This window comes from Lepidochelys olivacea (assembly GCF_965140295.1).
Source record: "Lepidochelys olivacea isolate rLepOli2 genome assembly, chromosome: 9".
Lineage (NCBI taxonomy): Eukaryota > Metazoa > Chordata > Testudines > Cheloniidae > Lepidochelys > Lepidochelys olivacea.
This window is the reverse complement of record NC_140419.1, coordinates 47620972-47644650: the sequence shown is the minus strand read 5'-3', so window position 1 is coordinate 47644650 and position 23679 is coordinate 47620972. Positions and strand designations below refer to the sequence as shown.

At 43.8% G+C, this 23679-nt stretch overlaps 1 protein-coding gene across 3 annotated transcripts in view; it reads left to right on the top strand.

Moving 5' to 3' along the window:
• DGKD (diacylglycerol kinase delta) overlaps positions 1-23679 on the top strand; it is an 80045-nt gene that overhangs the window by 33909 nt on the left and 22457 nt on the right. For all 3 annotated transcript variants that reach the window (XM_084638321.1, XM_084638320.1, XM_084638322.1), the window contains 12 exons: positions 10817-10921; positions 11492-11624; positions 12521-12627; positions 13327-13452; positions 15485-15587; positions 16106-16268; positions 18110-18218; positions 18988-19127; positions 20274-20358; positions 21019-21113; positions 21221-21320; positions 21484-21757. In XM_084638321.1, the coding sequence (XP_084494447.1) occupies positions 10817-10921; positions 11492-11624; positions 12521-12627; positions 13327-13452; positions 15485-15587; positions 16106-16268; positions 18110-18218; positions 18988-19127; positions 20274-20358; positions 21019-21113; positions 21221-21320; positions 21484-21757 (1540 nt within the window). The remainder of the gene's footprint in view (positions 1-10816; positions 10922-11491; positions 11625-12520; positions 12628-13326; positions 13453-15484; positions 15588-16105; positions 16269-18109; positions 18219-18987; positions 19128-20273; positions 20359-21018; positions 21114-21220; positions 21321-21483; positions 21758-23679) is intronic.

Here is a 23679-nt window from a genome sequence, read left to right as displayed (position 1 = left end):
TCAGGTTGGTCAGGCATGACTTGCCCTTGGTGAATCCATGTTGACTGTTTCTGATCACCTTCCTCTCCTCCAAGTGCTTCAAAATGGGATTCCATGATGATCTACTCCATGATTTTGCCAGGGACTGAAGTGAGGCTGACTGGTCTGTAGTTCCCTGGGTTCTCTTTCTTCCCTTTTTTAAATATGGGCACTATATTTGCCTTTTTCCAGTCGTCTGGGACCTATCCTATCCTTCATTGAATGTCAGGGGTATGTGAGGAGGACAGCCTGGCCTACTATACAAAGCAAAGACACTAGCTGCCTCCTGTGCATGGACATTCACCTGAGCTGTGCTATTGCCGATCAAGTGAAGATCTTTACTTGCATCAGCATAACTTCCTTGCTCGCCGCCTCCACCGTTTATATTTTTTCTGGCTGCTGGTTCTCGATCCTCCAAGCAATAAGGAATTCTGCTCTCCCTTTGCACATTAAACCGCTAGCTATTTTGAATATGCTAGGAGCTCTTGGGGCTCATAAAATTGTGTGCAGGGCTGCATGTTTGAACAGGATGTAGCAAAAGGAAGCAGCCAAAATTATCAGGTCCTGTCAGACGCCCACTCTTGGCTACCTTCAACGGTATATCGCACCAGGACAGCTATATTTAGCAGAATCATTTCATGTTCCTCTATCACTCCTTTTGTGTCTTTCACAACCAGCTCTGTGATTGGGCCAGAGTGTTAACTTGTTTTTCTGTCTCATGTGGTCACTGAGCTCACCAGATCCACTCTGATAGAGCAGAATCATACTGTGTTTGGCCAAAGTTGCCACTTCAGCTCTGAGAAGTTTCTGGGCAGCCAGGAAATACTGGGAAAGGACCCTAATGAAGAAGTCAATGGGTAAGGACTCCTTTGAGGGAAGCAAGGTCAGAGAATGACGATTAGGCTTCACTCTCACTGCTGGGAGGAAATATTGAAGTGGCTCAGAATAAGAAAACACAAAAAAATTGAAATGTAGCAGGATTTCTTTTTACATTTTGGTCTAAGGCAGGGAATCCGTATTGGGTTAGCTTTCTAATCTGGAGGTTCACAGTTGTTCACTGGGGACTGACATCCAGGGGAGTCCAGTCTGTTTTTTAATGTGAAATTAGAGATTTTCCTCACTTGGCTCCATCATTTGCCAGCTGGCCTCACTCGAAAAGTCAGTTGAGTTAAACTGGTGATAACTTTGGACAGAGCAGTATCATGGTGACCTAACTGGTATCATCAGCCAGAAGGGAGATGGCAAACCTGGTTGGAGGATGGACTTCTTGGTGAAAAGGTACAGGAGATGATGCTGAGTCCTTGAGAAGTGTTAGGGTAGTGTCAGCATCTAGCCTCAGGGACGCTATGGGTGTGGGCTCAGAGCTCAAGCTAGAGCCCCTACACTGCTGTTTTAGTGGCATAGCATGAGCCCAAGTCTGTACCCAGGTTCTGAGATTTGCTGCTGATGATTTTAAAACCCAGTGTAGACGTACCATTTGGCACTGGCTTCAGTCAATGATTTTGAATAGGATGGCTTGAAGAACAGGTTTTCTGTGATGGGATTGAGATGCCTCAGCTGGAAGTGTCTGCAAAGACTCACTGGAGAATCTGTGAATCTTCTTGATTGCACAGGAGTAGTTGACCGAACTGCTATGATTCTATCAAGTGACACACTTATCGGGGTTTCTGTAGACAGTGTGATGACATTCTTTGTGGTATTGGTAAACTAAATTGAGTCCTGCCTGAAGTGAATAAGAGTTTCTCTCCCTCCAACATCCTTAAGCCTTTTCTGTCATTCCCATTCATTCTGATGACTCGAGAATGAATGGCACATTCCTTGCCACTACTGATTAACTCTGATGCCATGGTACCTTGGGCCTTAATAGGCAATTGCTTTATGTACCAGCAGTGTTGTTATAGACTGTCTTTTAATGCTAGCTAAGGGAGATGAATCTAGGCATACAGTTCCCATTTTAGGGACCAAACCTGAGATTCATATGCCAGAAAGCTCCACAGCACTCGGGCTAAAAAGCAACCGCATCAGTATTTGGCATTCCCTTTTTAGGAAGAGCAAGCTGGTTTAATTTACATAATAGTTCACATCATGATAAACCTTTGAGCCACTTCAGGGTCTGACTACTCAGAGTTCTGCCAACCTCAAAATAGGCCAAAAAACACAAGGGTTATTAATAATCTCAGGATTCTGTTTGTTCTGTCTTCTGATTTTTTATTTTTTTAAACTGTGAGGGGAAGCAATCCCCTCCCTCATTCAAAGTGAATCAGTCCCTTGTTTTTGTGCTATCCCATTATATGAGAACAAGAGGTCACTGGATGACATTACTGCATGGTAAATTTAGAACAAATAAAAGGAAATGCTATTCACATAGTGTGGCATCATCCTGTGGAATTTGCGTTCCAGGGTGTTAGTCAAAAACTGGAACTGGAACTTAAAAAAATAGTCGGACCATTAACATTTGTAGCAATGTCTGCCAAGAGAGGGGTAACCAAATCTCATACATCAGTGTGTCAGCTGATCACTGCCATGGTGAGAAATGGATGTATGTGATTCCCTGATTAGAAAGGTGCATTTTTTGGGGGTGGATGGCCACTGCCGCCTTTTGAAGAATCAGAAATTAGCCACTTCTGGCAGCAGGATATCAGGGTGGATAATCAGCAGTCTGATGCAGATTGGCACACTGTATGTCTTCTCTCCCTCCCTCCCCCCCATTAACAAGGAAGGGAGAGGCCTTTACCCTCCCTTCAGTGTGTTGTGGGGGGCAGTGGGGGCTGCTCTACACTTAAAACTTAGGGCATAGCTATGGCATTCAGGGGTATGAAAAATCCACAGCCCTGAGCACCACAGCTCTGCAGTCCTATCTCCCCAGTGTAGATGCAGTTAGGTCAACGGAAGTATTTTGTCAACCTAGTTATCATTGCTTGACGGGGTGGAGTTCCTACAATGACAGAAGAACCCCTGCCATTGCCATTGTGTGTCTGCACTACGGCGGTTACAGTGTCATAGCTGTGGTGCCGTAGCTATGTCACTGTAATCCCAGTAGTATAGACAAGCCATGTGTGTATGTGGCAAAGAGGAGGAGAGAGTGAGTTAGTGAGTTTCAGGTTGAAATTTCAAGCTTAAATGTGCACATACAAATGTTTGAGGATGGGGCCTTCCTCCCACTTGCCTTCTTGGACCCTTTTTTCCCCCCACACCACTCTCCTCTTCACACTTTCCTCAGTGGGGACAGTTTTTCCATCAAGTTCAGTGCTCCCTGTTCCACCAAGAGCAGTCCTGTGATTTGCCTACTCCCCCTGCCTGCGTGTTAGCACTATAACACTATAAGTGCTGCAATGGCACTGTTGCGATGGAAGGAGGTTTTTCATCACTGTAGTAAATGCACCCCTTGAGAAGAGGAGGCTAGGTCAAGGGAAGAATTCTTCCACCAACCTAACAGTGTCTACAGCTGAACTACGTATCTTATGCATGTGAATTTTTCACACCCCAAGTGACATAGCTAGGTTGACCTAAGTTTTAGGTGTAGACCAGGTGGATGTTAGTAGATGATCATCATGTTAGTAGATGATCATTCAGGATTCTGGTGTACTAGGCAATGTAAGAGCAATTAGGTGCCTAATGAGTGGTATACGCCTTCCTGTAAGGTATCTGGCATTAGCCACTAGGAGAGACAGGTTACATATAGGACTAGATGAACTGTTGGCCTATTCTGATAGGGAAATACCTCTGTTGTGTTTTCTGGGTTCCTATTTGTCACCAATATTGTTTAAATATAATCTTGTTCACTGTTTCACAGCTGATAGTTATATCAAAACTAGGTCTTCATACTCCTTTTACAGGAATTATTAGACAAAGCTGCTACAGTTAAAATCTGTAACGAAGTTTTACAAAAATCTTGAATATCACCCGATTTCTACTTAAACTGGAAGTTGTCTTTGAGATTCTTGGTTTGGAAGCAAGCATTTTAGACTCATTCAGTCAGTTCACATTGCTGAGGACATCAAGAATCTCAAGATAAATGTGTCTCTGGAGCTGTTATTAAGTTGGGAATTTTGCTGTCTGAAATCTATTTACAACTTTGTCCTCACTTCTTGGCTTGTAGTTGTGTGCCAGACTTCTAGTTTCAGGTCTGTGATTTCTTGGCTAGCAGAATAAGATATGAAAATACCTTTAATTAATTAATTATTGTAGCATCTAGAAATCCCTGTCATGGATCAGGACCCCATATTGCTGGGTGCTATATAAACACAGAACCCAATTTTTTGTCTCCTAAGATGTAAATTTCTCTGTCCCAATGCTGGCTTTTGGCATTTTATCATGGCTGCATTATATCACAGAATCATAAAATATCAGGGTTGGAAGGGACCTCAGGAGGTCCTCTAGTCCAACCCCCTGCTCAAAGCAGGACCAATCCCCAATTTTTGCCCCAGATCCCTAAATGGCCCCCTCAAGGATTGAACTCACAACCTGGCTTTAGCAGGCCACTGCTCAAACCACTGAGCTATCCCTCCCCCCAAAACGTTGGGGTTTTTTTGCAATGCCTCATGGGGCATGTACAGCATCACATGATGCAGGTTTCTCAATCCCATTGTTCCATGGGCATCCTACTAAATTGCCAGCTGCTTTTCAACTGAAGTCGGAGGGAGGGAGAGTGTGTGACAGGGAGCATGTGTGTATGGCAGGGGGACAGACTGTGTGTGTTGCGGGAGAGTGAGTGTGTTGGCATGCTGTCTCATAAATTCAGACAGCCGCCGGAAGCAACCTGTCCTGAGATGGGGGAGGAGGAAACCCCGACATCAGCCCCTGCCTCACACTCACGCTCACACACACACACACACTCTTCATTGGACCAGTTCTCTGTGGAGATGCAGGAAGTTTGAGACCCCAGAATTGAACCTTTACCAAAAGCAAAAACAACGAGGAGCCCGGTGACACCTTAAAGACTAACAGATTTATTTGGGCATAAGCTTTCGTGGGTAAAAAACCCACTTCTTCAGATGCATGGAGTGAAAATTACAGATACAGGCATAAATATATATTGGCACATGACGACAAGGGAGTTACCTTACAAGTGGAGAGGCCAATTGAAGGCCAATTTACTCATGTAGTCCACTCCCAATAATTGATGAGGAGGTGTCAATACCAAGAGAGGGAAAATTGCTTTTGTAGTGAGCTAGCCACTCTCAGTCCCTATTCAAGCCCAAATTGATGGTGTTAAGTATGCAAATGAATTGTAGTTCAGCAGTTTCTCTTTGAAGTCTGTTTTTGAAGTATTTTTGTTGAAGTATGGCTACATTTAAATCTGTTATTGAGTGTCCAGGGAGATTGAAGTGTTCTCTTATTGGCTTTTGTATGTTACCATACCTGATGTCTGATTTGTGTCCATTTATCCTTTTACGTAGAGACTGTCCGGTTTGGCCAATGTACATGGCAGAGAGGCATTGCTGGCACATGATGGTATATATCACATTAGTAGATCTGCAAGTGAATGAGCCTCTGATGGTGTGGCTGGGTCCTATGATGGTGTCGCTAGAGTAGATATGGGGACAGAGAAGGCAACGGGGTTTGTTACAGGGATTAGTTCCTGGGTTAGTGCTTCTGTGGTGTGGTGTGTAGTTGCTGGTGAGTATTTGCTTCCGGTTGGGGGGCTGTCTGTTACCAGCAGCTTCAAAGTTTCTGTCTACTGGGCCAATATTTCAGATTCTTGTTCTTTTAAGAGGATACAAAAAAATTGATACTAGATATTTTGATGATACTGGATAGATTTCATGATTCTAAGGAAAGGAAGGAATAAAAGCAGCAGAATAAGGACAATGGATTTCAAAAAAGGTAGGATTCCAGGGGAAGAAAATCTAAGGGAAAAAGGAGTTCAGGAGAGCTTGCAGTTTTTCAAGGAGACAATATTAAAGGCAAAACTGTAAACTATCCCAGTGCAAACGAAAGGTAGACAGAATAGTGAGAAGCCAATATGGGACATAAAAGGCAATAAGAAGAGGTTCTTCAAGTACATTAGGAGCAAGAGAAAGATGAAGGAAAGTGTAGGTCTCCTTCTTAGCAGGAAAGGACAGCTAATAATGGATGACATCAAGAAGGCTGAGGTGTTTAATGCCTGTTTTGCTTCAATCTTCACTAAGAAGGTTAACTGTGATCAGATACTTAACACAATTAATATTAACAACAAGGGGGAAGGAACAGGTTAAAGAATATTTAGGTAAGCTATATGTATTCAAATCAGCAGGGCCTGATAAAGTTCATCCTAGGTTACATAAAGAACCAGCTGAATCACTCATGGAACTTTTAGCAATTATCTTTGAGAACTTATAGAGGAAGGTGAAGTCCTAGAGGAATATACTGGGCATGTGTAGTCTTGAGAAAAGAAGACTGAGGTGGACCTGATAAATCTTCAAATACGTTAAGGGCTGTTATAAAGAGGATGGTGATCAGTTGTTTTCCACGTCCACCTTGGAAGGTAGGACAAGAAGTAATCTGTAGCAAGAGAGATAGATATTGGGAAAACTATCTAACTGTAAGGGTACTTAAGCTTTGGAATAGGCTTCCAAGGGAGGTTGTGAAACTCCTATCAGTGGAGGTTTTTAAGAACAAGTTGGATAAACACCTGTCAGGGATGGTTTAAATTTACTTGGTCTTAGAGCAGGGGACTGGACTTGATGACCTCTCAAGGTCCCTTCCAGCCTGACATTTCTGTGATTTTACTTTTTTTTTTTAATTTAAAAAAGGAAAGAAACGTCCAAGTATTGCACTTCTCCAGCATGGGTGACTGTACCAGTCATGTCTTTACTTTCCACTCGTTTGAAAGGATGTTCATGGCAGTAAGGCTGCAAGTTTAATGTATGTAGAGTCAATATTTTATTATTTTTACAGTGGCCCCAGAAGTGTACAGGGTGCTTTACAGAATAAACAGGAAATAAGGTCCCTGCCCTGAAATCTGGCAGTTGCAAAGTGACAGAGGGATATTTTAAGATGTCTGTATCTTCTGCAGCTGTGGTGGAGATTACCCGTTCAGCTACTCTTGTGTCCATGCTCATCCTTGCATATTTTATATGTGTGGTCTTTTATAAACTCCACACTGCTTCTAACAGCAGTCTGGAAATGGTGGCCAGTATTTCTGTAGTCTTAGGGTGTGTCTTCACAGCACAGTTAGCTCAAGTTGCAACTCATTTTTTACCTCTAACTTGACTACCATCCACATCCAAAACTGTCTATCTCGATGTAAGTGGTGTTTTAGGCTCAAGCTAACCGGCCTGTAAGGAATGGAAGGGGGCAGGAGGTAGGTGCAGGAGCAGATATGGGGTTTGTGGGGCCATGAGCCAGAGCAAGTAGGGGGCCCTCCCTACCCCTTCTGCCTGCAGCCCCCCTGCGGCCACCCCCACCTGCACTCCTGCTGGGGAGTAGGGTCGGGGCGCAGCATGGGGACTTGCCCTGCCCGCCTGGTGCTCCTGTGGGGGAAAACCCTGTGCCCCAACCCTGCTCCCAGGCAGGAGCACCAAGTGGGTTGGGGCATGGGGGAACCTGTTTTTCTGTGGGCCCCCCAATTGGCTGGGGCTCTTAGGCATGGGCCCCGTCGGCCCAGTGGCTATTGTGCCACTGGGTAGGTGGGCTCTAGCTTCAGCTAGTAACGCAGTGAGGATGCAACAACTCAAGTTACAACTCCCCAGAAGCTAGTCAAATCAACATGTAACAAATGTTGTTTTGAAGCATAGTTGCTCTCAGTCTGGCTTGGCTAGCTGAACTGCAGCCGTTCAGCGAACAGTGCTGTGAAGACACACCCTCAAAAAGGTTTGAAGAATTTCTCTTGACAGTTACCTTCCTATCTATGGCAGGGTTCACTGTGGCCTAGGCTCCAGTTGGGGGCAAGAAGGAAGGCTCCTTTGGCTTTCCATTCTAGAGTCATCCTTAACAGACTGGGGTAATTAAAAAAAAAAACAAGGAGCCAAGGAAGGATTTGTCTTTAAAAATGAAGAATCACTTTAAACTAGGGCTCTGTTCTAACTAACACTTAAGCATTGCATTAACTTACGTGAGTAGTTATTTTTCTCTTGTGACCCCTTCTGGCTGGCTGAAGGAGGAGTGTTGACAGGTTAGAAAGAGAGCCACTTTTGCTCTTTTTTGGCCAGAAGGAAGGTTCTGCTGCAATGTGTTAAGGTGAGAGGAAGAAGCAGGTGTGGGGCCCCCAAAGAATCCATTTCCACCCACCAAAATAGGAAATGGGCCATAAAGAAAAAGGGAGAAGAGTGAAACAAGTAGAGTGGAGAGGGGGGAAATGCCAAGAACTACAACGAGAGTGAGTGGGAGGAAAAAAATGAGTGAAATCTGAAGGGCAGAGGATATTGCTTTAATATGGGAGGAGAAATATGTGTTTTTCCTCTAGCTCTTAATCTGCTTAATTCTGGGAGGAAATCCTTTTGCCCCATTTGAAAACATTGCTGGAGTTCTCCTTACAGGTCAATATACCCTGGTTCTCAATTATAGCTAGTTGTATTCCTATCCAGGTGCCATGTTATTTAATTGTTTAATTTCACAGCACCAAAAAAAATTAACACTTTTTATATGCACGTTTGAAAAAAATGGAACCACTCTTGGTCAGTCTTTACTGAAATCACTAACCCTAGCCTGAGCCCCCTTAAGGGTTTCTTCTGGACCAGGTGTTATTGACCATTCCACTCTCTCAACAAGAGAGTTCTTGCAGAAATTAAATCTAAGATTTCACATTCTCTATACAGATGGTCCATGCTTAAATGTGACTGTTATTTCTTCCTCCAGTAATGATTTAGCCATTTGCAGGGATATACAGTATTAGGTTTTTCAGAATGTGACTTTGTCTAGTAAATTTTATGATTAAACATGGATAAAGCAGCAGCAAATGTGCTAGATTCACTGAACTTTTCCAGCTAAATCTTCTTTCTCTCCCATGCTGCTTTAGACACAGATGCTATTGTGAAAAGTCTCTAGGGCAAATTTGAGGGCTATATTGAATTACAGTTTTTTAGGTTTGTTATGGAGTAACATTAAAGTTGAGAGTAGCCCACAATTATCAGCTTGTTTTTGACATGCACACATTCCTTATCTTAACCCAAACAAAACCATTCTGTCAGGTGTGATCTTAGAATTTTTATGGAAAGTTTGAGGTAAATCAAATCAGGCTTTCTGGGGATAAGAGGGTTAAACAATATGATGATCTCAATTTTGGAATATTTTCCTAATTTTTAAACTTATTTTCACTTGTCCCAACTCCAAAATGGGTTGATTAATCTATAATCTGTTGGTTTTAGCAAGAATTTACATTTGGGAGTGCTGTTCTCAGAATGATTATTAAGAACAGTTTCTGCATACATTATGAGCATTGCAGAGTTTTGTGACGAAGTGGGGATTTTCTCTTATGTAGTATGTGAGCTATGTGAGTCTTACTGTTTTGCATGAGTACTGTGTGCGTCTCAGTTTCCCTGTGTGCTATACCAATGCCTAGGTTGTGGGAATAAGGGTGTGTGACTTTGGCTGAGACCCTCTGGGGCAAGTGAGGGTGCTCCAGCTGTCTGCACCAGGTGCACTTCGTAACCTGAGACCCAGGAGGGGGATGCGACCAGGTGACTCTTTTGTCCAGGGAAGCGAGACAAAGACCAGGAGGAGGAGCAACGGGGGTGTCGGAGGTCAGATCACTGGTAGCTGGGCAATCTGTTTGGGGAACTGAAAGAGGGGAAGTCCAGGGCGTCTGACTGGGGATTCCTCAAGATGGACGTGGCTGAAAGTCACTGATTTCTGTGCTAGCAAGCTGTGTTCTACGCTGTGTTTCTGTCAACTAATAAGTCCTTAGTTTACATGCTGGCTGAGAGTCATCGCTGACTGGGGAGTTGAGGTGCAGGGCCCTCTGGCTTCCCCAGGAGCCCAACCCGGGCGGACTCGCTTTGGGAAGCGCACAATGTAGAAAGGGATGCTGAATGCTCTAAGGTCAGATCCAGGAAGGTCAAAGCTGTGTAAGCTTCTTGCCCTGGTGACAGTATGCTCAGAGAGAGGAGGCATGCTACACCAGAGTCCGTGACAAGTTTATAAACTCCATGTGGCCGCAAATCAGGTGGCCATGATGGAAGAAGCAGCAGGAGAGAAACCACATGGAGTGGAGGGCCTGGAACAGTTTATCAGTAAGAGTCAGACAGTCAGTTAGGTTGCTTTACAACTTTCACAGTCACTGATGTGATGAAAGTATGCATTGTTGTAGTATAGGATCGTATCCTGGTTTTGAGGTTTTTTCCCCACTTAAGTAATTGAGACTTAACTCCAGTGTACCACATATTTTGCATAGGAATGTTAACTGGTAGAAGTCATGTTGCCATCTAAACAAAATAAAATAGAAATTGGTTTAATATTGTTCAAATTAATATGAAAAATTCCATCAAATGTTAATTTTTTTAAAAACCTCATGCAATATCCATGCAGTTAATATGTTGACATTGCTGTTGTATCATTGATTTCTGTATTGTGTTGTTCTTTGGATGGCTCTCCACTGCGATTCTCAAACTATAGTTATTAATGAATTCAGGAGTCAAAATAGGAACAAAAAACTCTTCAGCTCTGTAAACCCCACGGAAAGAGAGCGTTGGCCTCAGAGCAAGCAATACCATTAAAGTGTCATTGATCTTTGCTCAGAGATACACAGCTGCTTTCTGTGGCTGTCCTCAGAAGCAGTGATATTTCATGTGATAAAGGTTGTTCTTATTCCATGTTCCCTGTTCTTCCTGTCTTCCTGACAGCCCTGGAACTCACCGTAGTGATTTCTCTGTCCTGTCAGGTTATCACCCCGTGTCGGAAACTCATCCTCTGTGCGGATAACAGAAAAGAGATGGAAGATTGGATTGCAGCACTGAAAACTATACAGAACCGTGAGCATTTTGAGGTAATGGAAGAATCCTCTTATTTACCAGCTGTGTTTTGTGCAGTTCCTCCCAAATAGCATTTGTTTACGGGCTTGACCCAGTGCCAATTAATGGGTGTCATTTCATTGACTTCAGTGGGCATTGGATCAGATTTTATATACAAAACCTCCAAACTGCTGCCTGCTTACAACTCCCTCTTACAGTGACTTTTGTACTCTGTACACTCCCCTCTTGGTGAGTGTTAGAACACTTACCACAGGATAGGTAGGTACAGAACACATACCTCGCACCCCTGGTCTTCAACTGTTTGGTGTCAGCCTACTACCATTGCCCTGACTCGTCACACCTGCTCAGGATTCAGCCTACTGCAACTGCAGTGTATACAGGTGCTTGGTCTGTAGCATCCTAACTCCTTGTCCTTCTGTGTGCTTAGCCTGCCTAGTGTGATAACTGCACAAAGCCTGCCCTCTCCCTACCCCCCAGAAAAGATTGTGCTATTTTTGCCTTTTCTGTCTGTTATGTTTGAGTTTCTCTCTTAGGAAAACTCTCAAGCTCCACCTTAGGGTTTACTGTACTGTATTTATTTTAAGTCTACGCAGTACAGTATGGACCATTTCTCAGGGATGCATAACTGGTACGCCTGCTCACATGCTCGGCCAACGTATTGCAACGTGTGCCGGGAGGCATTATCTGGGGTCACGTCGCATGGACTCTCATGTGAAGGTAAAAGCACTTTATTGTCTCTCACTCAGGGCATATTGCCATGATAACTCACTATTGTATTCCAGAGATGGTTTAAAACAATGAAACTGTTGTTTACTGTCTACAAAATGGGCTAGAAGAAAAGTGACACCGAACACTCAGAAAGCTACAGAATATGTAAGAATGGAACTCTTATGGTCTTGATCCTGCATTCCTTTTGCTCTCAGATTCCTGTTGGCTTCCTGGGGAATTTTCTGGGTGCATAACGAATGCAGGATCTGGTCCTGAGAGGGTTGTAGGAAGATGACTGTGTGTGTAGTTTTAATGCTGGTTCTTATGTTGTTGGATCTGGCAGTGGTGTGGTGAAACACTTATTTTTGATCTGCCAAAATCATTGCTATCGAATATTAGAATTTTTCAAATCTGAAGTGTGAAAGTATCTATTTTTGAAGAATCAGATTGAAAGTGTATTTTGTATTATTCACAGCAGCAAGTGCATGTCAGTGTTTGAATCTCAGGAGGTTAATCTTTCTCAGCTTTGGTATAGGAGACATTCACAGCTTCTTGCGGCTCATACTTCTAGTGTGGAGAAGGTTACACCTGTGATGTGTAAAGGGGTGCAAGCATATTTTACTGTACATATCATGTCAGATTTAACAAAATGGGATAAATTAACCCATTTACAATCCAGCGGTGAAAATGAGGAGCAGGAGTTAGCAGCTAGAGCAAAATAGAGTTTTTTAACGAACTCAGTACATTAAGCTCTGATAGTTTTGCCATTGCTAACAAGGCAGAGGGTGCTCTCTTTTGGAGCAGACATCTGAAGCTCTGTGTTTCACTGCTTAGTCAGCCTTTATGCTCATACTGTCACATCATGTGTTCAGTGGCAGGATTAATTTCTTTTTGTTCCTCTTTAGTATGCAAGTTTAAAGCTCACAAACGGTGCGCTGTCCGGGCAACCAACAACTGCAAATGGACGACACTGGCGTCTATTGGGAAGGATATAATTGAAGATGAAGATGGGGTATGTATTGGCCTAGACCATGTCCACTCTGGGTTGGAATAGCTGGAACTATAGAGTCTACTTTGCATATGTCCCTCCACACATGCTGCTTTTGAGACATCAGGGTGAAATTATTGGAAGCAGTTGAAGCCTTCTTTCCCCAAGTGCTGATGTGGAAAAATTAGATGGAACTGCATTGCCTGGGGCTGGCAAATACTCTGTACAATTAACTGTCCTGTGGAAACAACCAACTTTGTCTTTAAATGCAAATGGTATGTAAAGCCACTTGGTGTCAAAAAGTGATGTTCTTTATGAAAGAGCCTTCCGTTATTACGCATGTGTTATATTGATAGGATTCCCTGATGGCCAGAGACCTGTAGTTATGGACCATCAGAACATGGTGCTTTGAGGTTGAATAGTTAAGGGTGAGGTTCCCTATGTCTCAGTCTTGGGAAAGGAAGGATGGTTAGGACTTGGAAGACCTGGATTCAAGTTCCTGCTCCACCACAGACTTCCTTTGTGACCTTGGGCAAATCACTTAGCCTGTCTGTGCCTCAGTCCCATGTAAGTGCTTAAGATAGATAAATAGGTATTTCCTAGAGAGTGCCCTTGCTGACCTCAAGCATCACATGTGTGCGTGTCTCATTGCTACACCATGTCTTATATTCTTAGAGTTGTAATCTGGAATCTCACAGTGGTCCCTCTGTGCTTGGTTTGCAGATTTCAATGCCACACCAGTGGCTGGAAGGAAACCTCCCCGTGAGTGCCAAATGCATGGTGTGTGATAAAACATGTGGCAGCGTTTTGCGCTTACAAGACTGGCGCTGCCTCTGGTGCAAAGCCATGGTGAGCTGAGTGAACGTGGTGTACCTCTGTAATAGTGTCATCTCCTCACTGCTCAGTGTACACATGCCTGTGTGCTCTGTTACCGCCGTTTGTGTGAAGCGACAGTTCAGGCCAAGTTCTCATTCAAATGTATCCATGTTCTTCTCCATGTCATAGGTGGCCTGCAAAGGGTAAGAAGTAAGGCTCGTGCCTAGTTGCTTCACTGGGGTGTATATATAAGGCCTGAAAAGATTTTTCGCACCAAAAATACTCTGGGATTTTTTTTCTGCCTGTGCGTTCCCTTAGAAATACCTGGATTGTGATGTCTGTCCATCGTCCTTTTACCAGAGGTCTTTCGTGAAGGAATCTACAGTGTATAGGGCATGTCCTTGGCCCTTAGCTGCAGTGGGTGGAGATGATGAATCTTTAACAAACCACTGTTTATAGCTGAGTAGGTATTAACAGAAACAAACAACAAAGCAGGGAGCTTTAAATCACTTCAATAAAAAACATTTCCCCTCCCAATTCAACAGGTTTCACTTGCTTAATATCTATGACATCATAAATCCTGCTAGTTTTCCAGTTGGTTATAGGGGTATTAAGGAAAAAAGGCAGTACATGAATTTCTCATGTTAATAAATAAATAAATAAAAGAAATTAAAAACAAAATAACCCTTATGCCGGGCCTTCTCTGTACGTCAGAAAGGAGCAAAAAGGTCATTAGCCTAATTTCTGTTTACCTGTGCAGGGCACTTTATCACCCTCCTTTCTTTCTTATCTTACCCCACACCATGTCAGTTGCACCTACATTGTGTATTCACCCTACTTCCTCCCATCTCTCTGCTTTTCCATTCTCTGTGTTCCTTCTTTCTCTGCTCCTTTTTCTTTCCCAACTTTTCATTTTATTCCTACTTTCTGTGTCCCCTCTTGGGCCAAAATGTTGAAAACTGGGTGCCTGAAGTGAGACTTCTAAATCCAGATTTAGGCACCTAACTGAGAGGCCTGATTTCCAAAAATGTTGAGCACCCAGCTGTTCTCACTGAGGTGTGTGAAGTTATACCAAGGATTAACTTGGCCCTGTGGGTCCCAACCTTGTTATCATGTGCTCTGAGTGCCAAGTGCCCATCTCAAAAGGAAAGGCAGCGTGTATAAACACTGAGGAAAGTTAGCAGAAGAGGTGAATGAATTGTGAACCCAGTTTGCTGCGTGGGGTGTATCTACACTGCAGCTAGGATTGATCTGCCTAGCCCAAGTAGACAGACTCTCATAGAATCATAGAATATCAGGGTTGGAAGGGACCTCAAAAGGTCATCTAGTCCAACCCCCTGCTTGAAGTAGGACCAATCCCCAATTTTTGCCCCAGATCCCTAAATGGCCCCCTCAAGGATTGAACTCACAACCCTGGGTTTAGCAGGCCAATGCTCAAACCACTGAGCTATCCCTCCCACATTATCAGAGCTTGAGCTGGTGTGCTAAAAATAGAACTGTGGACATTGCGCTCCTGCAGAGACTTGGACTAGTCAAAAGAGCTCAAACCCAAGGGAACAATGCGCTTGAAAGCCCAAGCTGCAACATCTGCAGTGCTAATTTTAGCACACTAGCTCAAGTCCTGCTAGCGTGAGTCTTGCTCGCAGCTGCAGGGTAGACATACCCTGGGGTTTGTCTACTCAGGACACTGAGGAAAGTTAAGACAGTTAACTAAAGGTGTGAAGTTAATGCGCATAAGTGAAAATGCTTTAAACCTGTGTTTAATGTAGCTTATGAATTAAGGCAACTTTACTTCTGAATGAGTGTCCACATGGTTTTCATGCATTTTAATTTATGTTCATTAACTTCACACCTGTAGTTAAGTTGCCTAAGTCCTCATGTAGACAAGCCTTTAGACTGCTTTCTTTAAAATATCTTTGGTCACTTCATACTGTTGATTCCCATTTCTTTAGATGACCGCCCCCTTTCCTGGCTGTTTCAAGTCCTGTTTTCAAAGTGGGATGGGTTTCTGCATTGTGGAACAGGACCTAGAAGGAGCTGGCTGAATACAGTTTTATTATTTCAGGTACACACAACCTGTAAAGACTTGTTACCAACTAAGTGCCCCCTCGGCCTCTGTAAAGTATCTGTCATCCCTCCCACGGCTCTGAACAGCATTGATTCAGATGGTAAGTATCCACTAACATCTTCCCCTCTCTCTTTCAGTTACAGGTCTTTCAACTAGATCTTTTTACCCCAAGGCCCTGAACTGAATTCTGCTAAAATTTCAAGTAAATCCCAAACTGGAGGTTTTGACTGAACCATGGGAATGAATAACCTCATCAGCACTGAGTTCCTTGGGCTGTTTATTTTGATATTGCATTCAGTTTATTTGCTATTGGCCCAAAAGTTTGCTGCAGCTGTTGGTTGTTCATACGGCAAAATGCAAGTTTGGGAAGCTGGCAATTTGAGCATCTGGCTAGAAGAACTGCAACATTTGACCTCAAGATTGGTGGCAGGTGGTTCATGCTGGATTCAGTGCTGTGTCCATTTGGCATTTACTCTGCATATGTCAGCACCTCAGAGAAAGTATTAACTTCTTCATCCCTGTGCTTGGAGAACGTTACTCCTGGGTGTGAAGTTGTTTCTTTCTTTCCCCCTCCCCTAGTGCAGCTTCATCTTTTCTGTGTTCCTTCTTCCCACTCAGGGTTCTGGAAAGCCACTTGCCCCCCATCCTGCACAAGCCCCTTGCTGGTCTTTGTCAACTCAAAAAGTGGAGACAACCAGGGTGTAAAATTCCTAAGAAGATTCAAACAGCTGCTGAATCCGGCACAGGTCTTTGACCTTATGAATGGAGGACCTCACCTTGGGTAGGGAAATATTCTCTGAATGAGCAGATTCCTTGTAAATACCAAAAAAAACCCAGCAATGATTGACTCTTTGATTTGAAATCTCTTCTCTCCCCCCCCCACCCCACCCCCCCAAAAAAATCTAGCAAGGGTACTATTCCTCAGAGAGAACTGTATATATACAGAATGTGGAAGGGCTTTCGCTAGCTGTTTTTGAGTTATTGATCAGCCAAAACCAGATCTTAATGTTGAAATGCGTAATTTCCATTCTCTAATAACTGCAAAACAGCTGAAGGATTTCCCTGAGATTCCAGAAGCTCTTCTCTGGGAGGAGACCAAGCATGGGAAGCTTCAGCCCCAAAAAGCAAGTTATGTGAAGACAGGCTTCTAAGAGCCATCCTGATCTAACTGTTATTCTTGCATTTGCTATGATGAGAAATGGGATTTTGTAGATGGCACTCGGATGCTGTCAAAGTGAGCTGTATAGAAATAGCTGCAAATAAAGATGATATCCACAGAATAAACTTTGACCTCCACCCTGACCACTAAGTCATTGCTCCTGGGCTGTTTCTAACATCTCGAGCCTCGTTCACATGGGCGAATGCCTTTTTAATGAAAAAAAGCCCATCACACGTGTTTCCTTTTCTATTCCCCCAATATGGCTTGAATAAAAGCAGGAATTTCCAACCATACTGAATTGGGGTCCAAGATACTGAATTGGGCATCCACTCCTGGACCATGACCGTTTTAAAATCTAATAGCTCATGAACTATTGTAGCAATCATAGACATTTTGTTCACCTTAGCAGTTTGCAAGATATTGGACCTGAAACTGAAGCACCCTGATTGATGGAAAAGTTATATTAGATCATTTTTAGAGGGTTATAAAATTAAATAGTACTAGTTATTTCCTCTCTCTGCCTGTATGGTTGGATCTGTGGTATAAAGGCACACATTTTCAAAGGGGAGGGATATGAAAAATAGTATCAAATAATTTTCTCAAACTTTTAAAATGGCTTTTTTGTAGAAAAAGAAAGTGGCAACAACAAAATAAATGATGATGTGGTATAATGTTCATTGAGTAATTTCCAACTCATGCCAGTCAAACCGTGCACCACAACATGCCATCATTTATGACAGCATTTTCTCAATGCAGTGGTGATTATTAACAGTAATATGATTTTTCTGTAGTGCTATAACAAATTTATTTAGTACAGGCAATATCCTTGGAGGCTTTACAGTAAGAACCACAGGCAGCTTTTAAAAAAGGTTGATTTTTAGGCCTAATATTCTGAACAGTGTCCATACTAGCCCAGATGAATGGGAAAGTTACACTTTTCTTGGTGATGAGTTGTTTTCCTGGTTGGAAATCAGACAAGGCAGCAGAGCAATGATTTACAGACTACCTTTGTGACAGAATTTTGAGGTTTAATCTCCTGTTCCTGAACTCTTACATGTACTGAATCCCCATTCTTGCAATCTTGCTTTAATTGGCATGGTTCTGAATATGGAGGCATTGAATTCAGAACAATCCAAGCCATGACAAATAACCTAACTGTATACAGAACATCAGAAATCTGCAGACAGGAATTAATTCATCAGATTATCAGCCGCCAAATATTTGTTTCCTCTGCTGTTGAGAGTAAAGTAGGCTGATGTATTAAAATAGCTGTATTTGTACTTCCTTTTTACAATGAAGAATTCAAATTTACCTGAAATCTAGCAGACTCGTGTTCATTGAAAAAACAGTCTAGTCAAAGCTACCAAGCAAAGTTTGTAACCCAGACTGAAATAGCTAATCACTCCTGTTTCTTTAGTAGCACATTATTCTTCCCATCTTTTTTTTTTTTTTTCCTCCTGTAGTTTACGTTTATTCCAGAAATTTGACACTTTCCGGATTCTGGTTTGTGGTGGGGATGGAAGTGTTGGATGGGTTCTGTCCGAAATTGACAGCCTCAATCTTCACAAACAGGTACCTGCCCACAGGGCTTGTTCATGTGTAAGAATGAAGAACAGACAACCACGGGTGAAGAGGACTCTGATCAGACAGAAATACAGTTGTGCCAGGAGTGAAGCAACTAAAAGCTTCCCATAGCTGGTGCTACTGCAGTAACTTCTGCTGAATGGGGCACCCTTCACAGTCAGTGCTCCTACACAGTTTCCTCCTGTGACAGCCAGCGATTGGAGTAGCTCTGAGCATTCGCTCGGTCTGTGCTCCTACACCATTCCCTACATAGATTTCTGCCAGGAGAAAGCTGGGACTAGCTCCCAAAAGGCCAGCGCTCCTATGCCAGTCCCTCTAATAATTCTAGGAGAGGATGTGAGTCCCTTTGGTATCAGAGTCCAGGAATAGCTAAATACTTTCCCAAAGTGAGTGTTATGTGTGCTGTGTTAATTCTGGAGATTTTCTCCTGGAGATCCCTGTGCCATTCCATTAGGAAAGGCAATAGCACCCCCTGGTGTAAAATGAGAACATTTGAGCTCTGCCCAGCTGTTGAAAGGTTTTCTTTGTATTGAATAGGTCAGGAGTATCACTGGAATCTATTCCCCTCTCAGTTCACAGCTTTTTCTGGTTGTGGTCAGCACTAGCTGGCATCCTCTTTATCTTATGACTAGTTTTCTCTCAGGGATTGATCTAGTTTGGGAATCAGTGAGGTTCTTCTCAGTGTTATTTTTGGATCAATGGGGCTTGTGTTTTCTCTTTTGGATATCCATATTGGTGGTCTTTTCTTCTGGTGCAGTGCCAGTTGGGAGTGCTGCCCCTGGGTACAGGAAATGACTTGGCCCGGGTGCTAGGATGGGGATCTGCATGTGATGACGACACCCAGCTACCACAGATCCTGGAGAAGTTGGAGAGGGCCAGTACCAAAATGCTGGACAGGTGAGTGTCAGCCCAACCACAACATCCATATCTCTGACTCAAGTTCTACCAACGGAGTGTGTGCTAAGCTCTGTTCTGAGACATCAGCCTCCCAGGACAGTCCTACCATTCCTGACTCTTATCTGCCTGAATTACTGACTAGTTTCACCAATGGTTCCCTGTTATACTCCTGTCCCCAACTGTTATCAGGGCAAGGCATTCTTACATTGCTTATTATCCCTGCAGAATAATCACACCAAGGAGATATTGTGCAATATAGAAGTGACTAGTAACACGTGGCAGGAGAGAGGCCTCCCCTTACTGCCCAGCGTTACACATTCATCAATGATGATTGTAAAATGAGTTCAGTGGTTTCAACCTACTCCCAAACCACTACAGAGTTTGTTATGGATGATCAGAGGAGATCTAAGGCTGCAATAAACTCATAGTAGTTAGATATGGCAAGGATGTTATGTTATTTTGTACATCCGCTTCCCTATCCTGCGGTATAGACTTGAGCATTATGTCATGTCTTGAAGTTGGGTGGTGGAGTTCGATAGCATAGTGAAATTGACAAGGTCCACAATCTCTGAACTCCAAAAATCTTCTCAGTGTAACTTGGCTGCATTACAGTCCGTGATTTTGACATCAGGTGTTCACTCAGGATTTGAAATAGCTATTTCATGTCTGAATCAAAAAGTAAAACTGAAAGCTGAAGTGGACATCTGTACTGCTAGTGTTTATTTCTAGATCAAGCTGACACTTAAAAAATATATCTGCAGCAGCCTTTGAGACTTGCGCCATGGAAATTCTCATGGCAAAACCTGCAGATTTTTTCTGTTAGAGAAGGTGAGGGTAACGAATAGGGAATACTAGGGACGTCGGGATGGAAAGGGATGTTTGTTTGGAGGGTATCACTCCTTCCCTTCCCCCAGTTCAAACCCCTTTACAAGTGACCTGCTGTGACACTAAGCACCCCTGTATGTGACACATGCATCTATAGGAATGTGGTCTTTTTTTTTATTCTGAATGCACATGTGCATTGCCTTTCATTCAGGTCATATAAAGAGCCCTTTCATTCTGTCTTAGTCCCCGGTTGTTTGTATTTCTCATGACGTGGAGGCTCTCAGCTTGGTAGTAATAGTTGCAATGGTTTCATTTCAATAGGTGGAGCATCATGGTGTATGAAACCAAACTCCCTCGTCAGTCATCGACTTGCACAGTCACTGAAGATTTCAGTGAGGATTCTGAGGTACTTAGCCAGCTGCAGAGGGCTGAAGACTGGGAGGGAATTCAGCTGTGGATGGGCTCAAACCAGACAAGGGAGCAGGCTATGGAGAAGAGAATTTAAATGAAGTGAGCTTGGGCTCTACATCAGAGGGGTGACCTGCTGTAGAGAAGGATGGGAATTGGACTGCCGAAAGCAATAGACTCCTAAGGAGGCATGATAGGAGATAGGGTGCTGCAGAAATGGGGACACTTCCGTATTAGGCAAGTGAAGGGCTGTAGAGGAAGACAGGTTGGGTTGGAAGTTATATTGGCTTTTCTGTACACTACCATACAAGGCAGCATGCTGTAGGGGCTGCTGAAAACTGCATGGCATTCTCAGAAGTCATAAAAACCAGTGTTTTCTATTCCCAAGTGGATGGTGCTGAGCCCCAACTCTGTGACAAGTTGACAAGCTGGTAGAAATTCGTTCCCTAATCAGACACTGGTCTGGCGTGACTGTGATCTGTACCATAGAGCTCTCAGAGGAAACCCAAAGAAAGTAGAGTGAATAGAAATCACAGCCCTGCACCTTGGGGTGCACTATGGGAAGCCCAAGTGTAACACAGCATATGGGAACCCTGGCCATGGGTCTAGGTACACCATGGGAACAGTAATCTAACAGCTTGTTTCTGGCTGTCGCCAGGTGCAGAAGATTCTCTTCTATGAAGATTCTGTGGCTGCTCATTTGTCCAAAATCTTGACTTCTGACCAACACTCTGTGGTCATCTCCTCAGCCAAGTGAGTATTTCCAGGAGAGCTCATTGAAGGGGATCAAAGGGAAAAAGTTACTCTGAGAATGGTGGGCAAACCTGTGAATGACTGTCTTGCCTGCCTTCTTTGCCTAGGGTGCTTTGTGAGACAGTGAAGGATTTCGTGGCTCGAGTAGGGAAGGCCTATGAGAAAGCGACGGAAAGCTTGGAGGAGTCGGAGGTCATGGCCAGGAAGGTATGTTGGGAAAAGAGCACTTCAAATGTAGAAAGGAATGAGAGAAAACCACTCTGCTGTCAGAGAGACCCAGCTGGTGCGTGTACAGCAGCAATCCAACAGGCAGGGGGCTGCCCAGTTCCACTGGTATGGTCGTGCACAAACCTTCTGCTTTAACCTACAGTGCTCTGTCCTGAAGGAGAAGCTGGACTCCCTTTTGAAGACGTTAAATGACGAATCTCAAGCCTCTTCATCTCTATCAAACCCACCTCCCACCATTGCAGAGGAGACAGAAGATGGTGATGGATCTGGCAGTGCTTGTGATTCTTCTAGTGACCACTCCATGGGATCATCATGCACTGCCCGTCCCCAGATATTCCGGCCTAGAGAGCAGCTAATGTTGAGAGCCAACAGCCTGAAAAAAGCCATTCGTCAGATTATAGAGCATGCAGAAAAAGGTAAGAGGTGGGTAATTCTGCGTGCAGTTCATTATCTGCTCTTGGGACATGTACGTTGCCTTTCCTCCAGGGAGGAGCAAGATTCGTGATTTAACAGCAACATTCCTGATCTGTATGACAATCTTCCAGTAAGCCTGTATGCATTTTTTCCCATACAAAGAAGGGTTCCTACGGGATTGACCTTCCACCCCTAGGCCACCAGTTAGAAAATCTTTGCCATCATATGGCTGTTCAGTGCAATTCTCAATCTGGCCCTTGTTAAAGGGCCCACATCAAAGGCATATAGCAAGAGTCCTAGCCTCTCCATCTTCCTGTCGCACTGAAGGACCCGCCTCTTCGGTAAAGCATTCCCTAAAGAACCAGAACAAAACCAAACCTGGCAGCTGGGCACCTTCTCCATCTCTTCAGACTTAGCATTTCTCCTCTGTTGGTGGTGAGGACTGGCGTAAATCAGCACCGCCTGGACAGCGTTTGTCTTCCCCCTCAGGGTTTATTTATCAGTATAGCCAAGGCAGGCCTCAGGGCAGGCCCAAGGAGCACTTCTCCACTGAATAAAAGAAACAAATTCACAACACAAAATAAAAGGGGGATACCTTTCCTTGCCCCCTCTCTGCGGGTTGGGGGTTATTGTCCTGTTGTTGGCTTCAGGGTGCCAGGTTGGTTGTTTTCCCCCATAGAGGGGAGAGCAGCCTCTCACCCTGGAGAAGCCTTTCTCCCTGCTGCCACTGGCCGTGCCTCAGCTTGTCTCCCCCTCCGCTGCCCCCCAGAGGTTTTGAAAAGTCACAGGAAGCCCTTAATTGGATCCATGTGTCTCTAGTTGAGCTAAGGTAACCTCTATTCAGCTTGTAGGGAAGGGCCTTTATCATTCATGGGCTAATATACCTGCCTTCCATCATTCTCTTACAGCTCTCCAGCCTAACGTGGTCCCACAGCACACTCCAAGGTAGAAGGCAACAATTAAACCAAAGAGTAGAATGGCAAATTGGCTGGCCTGCTGTTTTCCGCAGTCCATGTACAATGTGTAAATACTTCCAGGGGAGGTGCTTTAGAAATACTTTAGATAGATTGGATCTAAAACCTAAAATCATAATTGGCTTTTAATTGGCACCTGGACTGACTGTTTCATACTCAGTAGGCCCACTGTGTGCTCACTGGCCCTTTGTGGCCCAGCTCCAGTGAGACACGCCAGCTTCTATGCCTGTGACCCATTCCCCTCTCGCTGCCTCCCCTCAGCTCCAAGTTCCAGTCTCTTCGAAAGTGTCAAGGAGGAAATCCTGGTTGAACTGAGAAGGACATATGTACTGGTGTATTACAGAAGGGAGAGAAAAGCATAAAAGTCAGAGATTTAAAGTCTCTGCACACTTAAATGAGTACAACCGTAAGCAACCTTAGACTTGGCAGTAAGCCTGAAGTTGCAAATCATTGAAATATTACCTGGATTTACAACAGTGTAATAGTCTGGCAGTGATCTCTGTCCTTTGTCAGAGGAATAAGAACGGATGGGGACAGGTTGTGTCTGTGAAAGAACAAGGCTGTTAGTTCCATCCAGAGGAGGTTTTGATTTCTACGAGTAATACATTACCATTTGATTTCACCATCCCGTGAACAAATGAGTTCCGTTGCCTTTTGTGAACGTATTTGCTTAAGTCCTCTGTGCCGTTTCATTTCCAAACACACACATTTAATTCCTTCCTTCTTTTTTATTGGTTTATGACCAAGCCCTCTTTTCTCCACATGATACTAGTGTTGGTGGCCATTTCAAATGGCATATTTTATTGTCACGGTCTGGGCTGAGCAAACAGAAATCTGACATGCACATCAATTAGCATCTTTCTGTTTGGCTAGCAATTCCGGGGAACACCTCATGCAAATAAAGGCAGGTCCTTTACTTGTAGCATAGCTCAAATGAGAAATAGGTCCTT